This window comes from Phyllostomus discolor, chromosome 4 (assembly GCF_004126475.2).
Source record: "Phyllostomus discolor isolate MPI-MPIP mPhyDis1 chromosome 4, mPhyDis1.pri.v3, whole genome shotgun sequence".
In the NCBI taxonomy this organism is placed as follows: domain Eukaryota; kingdom Metazoa; phylum Chordata; class Mammalia; order Chiroptera; family Phyllostomidae; genus Phyllostomus; species Phyllostomus discolor.
Genome location: NC_040906.2, coordinates 177,544,101 through 177,553,186, shown reverse-complemented (window position 1 = coordinate 177,553,186; position 9,086 = coordinate 177,544,101). Strand labels below are relative to the sequence as shown.

The window sequence follows — 9,086 nt, the reverse complement described above, 5'->3', positions numbered from 1 at the left end:
GGAGTGATTGTAAAAATTGCAGTCAAATCAGTGTGTTGGGGAGTACACTTTATCTTTAAAGATTTTAAGAGTGATGGCTTTTTGTCTATATTTCTTTCAGCAGAACAACCCAAGGGAAAAAGTAAGGAAGTGCATGCAAATATGTATTTTTTCTTTCTTACTACTATTGGCCTGACACATGTAGACTAGCTGTTTTGAATTTCTGTCTTCTATATTTTATGCATGTAAACTATTTGCTGTTTTTTTTTTTGTCAGGAATAAAGAATGCACTGCCTGGGGGCTGGGGTGGGTTGGAGTGAACCGAAAGGCATGGCAATCATTCTTAGAGTCCTTTTTCAAACTCATGCAGTCATCTAATATTATCCACAGCCTTGTAAACTAACATACATCTGCATTCCATTAACGGAATCTGTACTACATTGGTGTAAATTTAGTCCCTATAATCTGGTTAGTTGTGTCCATAGAAAAGACTGAATAGAAATTGTTTTTCAGCCTAGTGTTACAACTTTTTTTTCTATTTTTTAATTCCTGCAGTCCGAAATGTTTTGGTGTGTTCCCATGATATGTAACATTTTGTCCATAATATGATTTTTTCCTCCTCCAAGTGCTACTAGGAGCTCTGTGGAACTGCATTGCTTGGGATCCCTATCTTAAGTGATATCAACTGTTGCTTTAATTCACAGGATTAAAGCTTTTTGTTAAAAATTCAGTAAAGCCTTGAGGTCATGTCCCTTGCAAATATATACTCTCCTCTAAGGAAAATAGGATATATCAAACAAGTATACATTTAAAAAACCTACCTCAACCATATTCAATTAGCTTTAGAAATCATCACATTTCTTAGGTATGTAGAGCTTCTAAAGATTCCAGTAATATTAAAAACATATTTTAAAATATACACCAAATTAAAAAAATATTTATGCATAATTTGCTCCTGTAAAAGGTTAGGACACTGAGAAAGTCTATGTCATAAAAATGCTCTAAAATATCCTATGGAGAGAATCATGAAATTACACTACAACTCAGCCAGGGGGAGCAACATTTCTATTAAGAAGAATTTGTTCCTTCAGTCCCAGACTTAATGTGTGTGCAAAGCTGCTGATGAATTCTGGCATGAACTCTGGCACATGAATACAGAAACCACTCTATAAACCATTGCATCAACAGAAAAATGAATGACAACTAGAGATTTGAAAAAATGGTATTGAATTATATATATAATTTTATATTTGTATAACATATATATTTAAATATATATAGTTATTATATATACATATATATAATCTCCTTAAAGGCCTCACTTTATTGCAATCTATATGTATTGAATTATATATATAAAATTTTATGTACACATATATATATAATATATAAAGATATATTTAAATATATGTTATATATATAATCTCCTTAAGGTCTTCACTTTATTACAGTCTATATGTTTTTAAAAGTTCCTGTAGACATGCTGTGACAACTTAGCAATGTGGGGTGTAATAATGTAGTTACTATAGACAAACTTTCTTAGATGTTTATTTATATCTCAACTGCTTTCTTCCTTGGAAAGTTCTGTGGATTTTGACTTGGGCAGTAATAAGGAGAAGAAAAAGATTTGTCCTCTAAACAACTATTAATTCTTTTAAAATTAATATATTTGTTCTGGTTTACCATCAAAACATTTTTATTATTCTTATTATATCTTTGAATTTGTTTGATTTAGCTTTTTGTCTTTAAGATTGCTTCATTCAATTATACATCTTCAACCTTATATTCTTATTCGGATCCTACTCTTGAAATTAACACAACTTAAGAAGTTGTACTTTTTTTTTTTAGTTTAAAAATAAAACATGTCATTGATAGGATTTAGAGTACAAGAAGAGTATACAAGATTTTCCTGCATATATCTTTATAAATTCTTGCAATTTATAAGTTTAAAAAAAAACAAAAATTAAAAAAAAACTCAAGTCATTCATGGGCACGATTTTGCAGGTACTGTAGCATTAATTGTTAAATTAATTTATGTTTATTAAGGGTAATTCAATAATTATTTCTTGAATTATTCCATTCAATAAATGTTCTCAGTAATCTTTTCCTGCCTATTGTTCCAGATTAGTACAGCACTTTCCTTATTTGATTTGACTGAAAGGCCCTTATTTTAACTTTGACATCTCACATTTAGATGGTGTTTGATTTTGATCAAACCCAAATCTGCTTGAAGTATATTTTTTTATTGTCATCACTTTACGGAGTTCTTATAAATGTTTTCTAATTGGTGTTTTACATCAGCCATAAATTAAGCTACACATTTAATTACTTCATATTTTCCAGACAACTTTTGGTAATGCTATTTTGTCAAATTTTGCCAAGTTGCCTAAACTTCTTCCCCTGCCCTGTAACCCTTGGCCAAGCTATATGTTTTCTTTTCCCACCTGTGTGCTCTCATGGGGGGTGAATACATTTGTCCTCACACCTTCAAAACAAGAAACTGATGGACAAAATTGTACACTTGAGAGACTGTATGCTTGATCTGATGACACTTTATGTTTATAAAATACAGTTCTTAGAATTCTTTCAGCATAAACATCTTCTAGTCTCCAAAATGTACTCATTAAACAGAACTTGAAGAAATCTCTCCATTCTTCTTCTGTAAAAAAATTAATCATACTGTGTCTGTGTGAAGCATTTCTTGAAAACTCTCTTTTAAATTAAATTTACAGGCTTATCAAAATAAATAAAAATAGAAACATACATAACAGCACTTTATATGAAATTAGTACTTATGCTTCATATAGAATCATATTATATGTAGATGCCAGTTATTATAATGTAGATGCCAGTTTGTTCTTGAGGCCAGAATAATGTGTTGTCTTGTATGATATTGACAAAAGTGGGTTCTTACAAAGGAACAATACCTGAAAAGGACTCGATAAGGAATATTTATCCTATAAGCAAGGGAATGTGTTTTGCTTCCTTCTGAAAACTCCTAATCTATTTTACTCTCTTAAATCTTCTTCAGCAAAGTCTTTGTCTTAGCAAAACAATTATCACTTCAATATAAGAAAAATTACCCTAGAAGAAGTCTATATGAAATCTGTCCATCTACATCTGAAAATCATTTTAGAACAGCTACAATAAGTATCCTTTGTGCTTACTTTTATCCCAAATTTATTTTATGGTGATATAATAGCAAATTTATATTTTCTACCATTCATAAACTATTTTATTTTTCTGGTTAATTATCCATGAAAAATTTTAATTCCTCTAATATTCAGAATATTTTCATGCTGTTCTGTGAGGGAACTCCATGGAAGAAAATACAAGGAAGGGCAGAAAACTGTACTTGGACAACAATTAAAATTAAAAAAAGAAAATACAAGGAAAGACTTGTTCTAAATATACAATATTAGTCTTTCTACAGCATTTACTATTACTTGCTGCAATCTTGCATTAGCACACATATTTCTTTGTGTTAAAACAAGTTGTGACACAGAGGTGTAATAATAATAATAATAATATGTTTCAGAACAGGAAAAGAAAGAAAAAGATGTGGCACCAGGTAACTGCTTTTAAATGTCTCTATTTTCTTGATTTCAAGTTTTTTATTTGCAATTGAATAGTGAATTGGGATCGAACAGCATAAGATGATGACCTGTTTTCTTTTCTTGTCCATACAGCAAAGTCACCTAAGAAGGAATATTCAGGTGAGTCTGACCAGTGTTGCTGGTTCTTTCTTCCTGATGCCCAATGCTTACTAATGCTGCAGCCTCAGGCAGGCGGAAGGGCCATGACAGGAAAGGGTAGGACGTTCTTCTCTCTCATAGTATTTTGTCCAAGTTCTTCACATAGAGTTAACACTAAGGAAGATTTGGAAAATGAAAGTCAAATAGTATACTACACTCTTGTTACTCTGTGCATTCTGTAAACCAGCAGCATCAGAATCACCTGAAAGCTTGTAAATAAAACAGAATCTCTGGCCCCACTCCAGACCTACTGAGTCAGAATCTGCAACCTCCTGAGAGCCACACTCCTTCCTGGGAATTCATCTATACAGTGATTGAAAGGCACTGTTTTACAGCTTAGTGTAAAAAAAATACAAACAAAAATAGAAATGAAACAGGACCAAAACAATTTCTGTGAATGCATCTGATATTATTTGCTTTTAAAATGTGAAATATTCAATTCCAGCAAATATTCTTTCCCTATTTCAAATGTTACTTAATCACATTTCTTAAGTACTCTGGGGAATTGTAATGAGAATAGATTTTTCCCTCAATATATTTATAGTCTAATGGTGAAAAAATTGAATTAGAATCAGATAAGCAGAAAAGCAAACATAAAAACAAAAACTAAAAATTCAGTTAGTATAGATATGATATAGTTTTCTAAGAGGTTTCTAGCATTTAACTTGCCTTATAATTTGTTTCAAATGAAAATAAATGCAAATTTCTGAAAATTTTTATTGATCTCATTTTATTTTATTATTTTATTTAATATTGTTTATTTACAGTTGTGCCTTTTCCCCCATTGCTTACCCCTACCCCATCCCCTTAACCTGTTGATTTTGCCTGGCAAACTGCTACTCAGAAATCTCACTGGTTTTTCTAGTGTGCATATAGAGGTGGTCAGTACTTAATATAATCTCTATTAGTCGTTCCTGTTATTTTATTGTACTTAAGTGAAAATAGCATTTACTCAATATTACGTAAATAATCATGCAAATATAGCTCAACTATACTCTTACCCCTGTCACAGACAAGGACTACCATAGGTTTGAAGTCATATTTCCTCTTATTATTATTCTAAGTTTGTAAAACTTCCTCAGACAACCCAAATCTATTTGGGTATCTCTCCAACTAATTGTCATAGTATCATTTTCTTTCTTTCATAAAAACACTGATATTCTATAGTAATCACATTATCTTTTCTTCTTTCACTTTAAATAACCAGAATTTGGGGGATAAGAATTAATTTTTATATCTTTGTCTCCAGAGTTCTTGCTATAAAGTCAGGTGCATAGTGGGCACTTGGTAATGACTAAATGGAAAGAGAAATACCAAATAGGATAAACATATTTATTTAAAAAGTTTAAATATGAATGACTTTCAACTAATTTACAATATGAAACAATCACACATTTCACAACTTCAGGTTAACATTGATATTAGCTATCATTTCAGAAGGAATATTTTTTGTTTATCTCACAGTGTCTGTTCAAGGGTAACATCCCCACATGTGAGCCATGACACATACTCTCACTTATGCACACATGTAGAAAACTAAAATTAAGTATGCAGCATAGAAACACAGAAAGCAACAGCATGACTATGGGTAGAGTCAGTTTCAAGAGTTGTAATAGCTAAACATTATTGTCTAGTATTGAACCTGACAAAATACAATCCTTTAAATTCCTTAACATCATTATCTGCCCATTCTAGGGTTTGATGATGATGTAGCAGATTAGCAATAACTAGCTTTGTTTTTAAAATTGAAACCATTGGATAATTTACCAATTTCATTCTTTCCATACCATTTTATAGGCTTTAAGAAAAAATAATTGACTTGCATATAAAACCATTGGTTCTTAGGTATGTTAGAATGGAAAACAAAATGAATGAGTTGTGAATGAGCATTCTGTGTTGGAATATCAAAAAATATTTATGGCTTGTGGTATATATTTAAAGTATATCAAAGGAAATGGCACAGTGTTGAATTTTTCTCTTCTTTGGACCTATTTTTAATAGTTTCCAAGGTTATAATACAGTCTTTAAGAAATGGAAATAACCCTAAAACTGTTAGAGAGAGAGACAAGTGCCTGTCTAATTAATTTAGACTTTATTATTTCTTGTCCTTAACAGCACCAAGTGAAAAACAAGTAAAAGCAAGTATGTTCAATAAAATTTCTAAAACACAAAAAGCGTATTTCAGCAGCTTACTCATATGAGTTTTTTGTTGTAGATGTTGCTAATGCTAATTTTTAAAGCTGGCTTACCAAATATTTCTTGCCATGATTATTTAATTTCTTGAAATAATGTGCATAATTATTTAACCTTGTATTTTCTGTGAGTTCATCCTTATTAAAATTTATCTGCGGATTTTTCATTTGTAAATGTTAATTTGTCCAGATCACAATCCCTTTTAGAGCTGTTTGTGTTTTTGGTTTATGTTTCCCATTTTGTGTAGTGTTAAGTGACTCTTCAGTCTCTTTAAACTCATTAGATTTAATTTTCCTGATGATTAACCACTTGATCAAACCAGTAGGCAACCTAGTTTGTTTACCAGTCAAGTCATTGTGTCTTTAATACAATGAAGCTCCCTCTAATTTTATTAAATATTACTGTTGTGATGTCATATTTTTCATGTTAAGGCATGTATTATCAGATTATGAATATTGACTGACAACTGTGATACACTGTGGCATTTGTTTCCATCGTCGTTTTGACAGTATACTTAGGGAGAAATGCTGATTATTTTGTCAGTATTTCTTGTTTCTGTAAAGTACCTAATAGATTGTCTTAATATAAATTATTTTGGCATGATTGCATATGTTTAATTTTAGAAAAATATACAGTACTTTTAGCTTCTCTAAACTTTGTATAAAAGATTTATAGTTAAACCTCAGTTGTCTATATAATGAATATGTTTATATTTTTCTTTTTAGTTAGAGCTCCTTAAATATTGAAAATGGTACTAAAAGAAATGGTACATAAAACAAATAGTACACAAAACAAATTCATTTTTATTTATTGCTTTTTTGAGACAGAGTATATGACTAGAGAATGTATCTGAGAAAATTGGAAATACAATATGAGTATCTTGTTGAAAAAATATCTTTTAAAATTATAGATGGAAATGTTCACATAGACATAGCAGACTTTGAAAGAGAGGTTTAACATTAACCGATTATTCTGCTTATATTGTATGAAAAATTTTACTTAATATCGATATGATTAGAGCCCTATATTTTAAAACTTTTAAGATGCTAATACTCAGGTAGAAATGCATAATCAAGACAATATATAAAATAAAACTGATAATTTCATAGCACTAGTAGAGAACTTTAGATTGAAGATTATTCTGAATGAATGTTTTCTTCATAAAAAAATATAGCATGTAGATGAATATTCATTTGCAATTTTTTAAAAAGTTGTAAATTCTGCTATCTATGAAACAGACTCTCAAATCAAATTTAGAAGAGATCAGCATGTTTTCCAGGAAACTAGGTTGCCAAATCACCTTAGACCCAACATGAAAGTTTCAACAGAATTCATATTCAACTCCTTGTATGATGGAGAAAAGTAGACGGCTTGGGCATTATTCCTCAATACAAAAATTAATTAAGTAACTCATAAATTGTTTAAATTCTCTATTAACAATGTAACCAGCCATTTCCCCTGCTGAAAATGTTAGGGTGTTTTTGGTCTTAAAACCATACAACAATTTTCTTTTACCTAGCTGCTATATACAATGGGCTGTTTGTAAAGTTAATGCCTAAGGTGAAAATTGCATATTATTAATAATACTTAAAATTCCTTAAATCACCCATGTAATAAGGTGTACAGAGTTTTGCATATATAGCTTTAACATTCAGGATATTAATTTATATGATCTTAAATTATGAGAGCAAATGAAATAAAGAGATTTATAGTTTAATGAACATAAATTGTGTATGTGGTGAGATTTCATAATATTGAATGTAAAATGATAGTTCAGATTAACTGGATTAGAGCGAGTCCATGAAAAAAGTAAAAGGTAATTTGTCATTAGCACTCACTTAAATGGAATAACTAGCCTATGGGAGTTTGTGTGTAACATTATTTACTATGGAGCCAGAAGAAACCCAAATCACTGCAGGAAAAATACTGGCAGACACAGACAAGCTTGGAAGGTATATTACCTCAAGATCAGGGTCCTCATGGTACCATGAAAAACAGAAGGGAAGTATTTTAAATTCAATGATGAAACAATAAGGAGAGATACATAATGCTTCCACATATAAAGTTACATGTTAAGGATTATGTGGTTGGAGTAAGAGTGCCTTGGATCAAGCAAGGATGCCAGACCTACATTTACAGTTTCTGCAAGTCAACAAAGAGTCCCTTAGCATTGCACATACAAAATTGCCTCCACACACCCAGTTCTCCTCCTTGCAGTCTCTGGCACTTACTTCTGCCCACATTGGATAGTGACATAGGAGTTGACAACATCGTTAATTGTTTCCAGGTCTGCAGAGAACCAAACAAGTAGATTTTTAGAGTCCAGCGCATTGCAGATCTTCCACACTTCTCTTGGTGAATCTTTAAGAGGGTGTGTAGTAGACAATGTTTAATGAATATATCGGCCTACACCCATTTCTTCAAATACTACTTCAAGACCAGCTGGGTACTATACTTATCAGGGGGTCAACTTCCTAAGGTACAGAAATGTTGTATACCTGTGAATAATACATTGTATGTCAACTCTAATTAAAGAATAAATTTATAAAAGAAGAAGAAGAAAAAAATAACTGGGAAACACTGACACACACCACTTCATTCCATATCAAGGACCATGGGTCTCTGGTCCTGTATTCCACGTGCATGTTCAACCAGCCAGTGGTCAGTCTGAATTCTGAACAAAAAAGTAGCCAAGGTAGAGGTCAGGACCAAAGTACAATAATTTTTAATCGTGGATTTAAATGCACATGAAATGGCAACAGCCAGGCTTCTTCCATCCTTTGAGTGTAGCACTAGGCTAGACTTTGTGGTATGCTCAGCTACCAAGCCTGACTGTGTTATCACCTTAACTACATTTCTATACCTACATGTATGAATCAAATGTCTGTCACTTGATCTACATGTCAGGATCATCCAGAAGGAGTCAGCATATGGCATTTTAAAATAAGGTCTCTTTAAATATATTCAGTTATATAATAGTAAAATAATATTTAGGGACAATTTATATTTGTTAGAAAAGTAAAATAGGTTTTTGGACCCAAATCCTCTGTCATGAAAATTACTGGAGGAAAACATCTATGGGCCTGAACCAGGAGACCTGATACCAACTAGGGTGTTCATGACCACGTACCTCAGTTCCTTAGGACAGTCTTGCTTTAC

General features: G+C 31.5%; 1 protein-coding gene across 1 annotated transcript in view; it reads left to right on the top strand.

Annotated features, from left to right (window-relative positions):
* The first annotated feature begins 1,965 nt into the window (after positions 1-1,965).
* The window catches only part of LOC114493836 (triadin-like), a 97,812-nt gene continuing 90,691 nt past the window's right edge, over positions 1,966-9,086 (top strand). Inside the window, exons 1-4 of the mRNA XM_036022605.1 lie at positions 1,966-1,983; positions 3,523-3,550; positions 3,669-3,695; positions 5,850-5,876. Coding sequence (XP_035878498.1) covers positions 1,966-1,983; positions 3,523-3,550; positions 3,669-3,695; positions 5,850-5,876 — 100 coding nt within the window. The remainder of the gene's footprint in view (positions 1,984-3,522; positions 3,551-3,668; positions 3,696-5,849; positions 5,877-9,086) is intronic.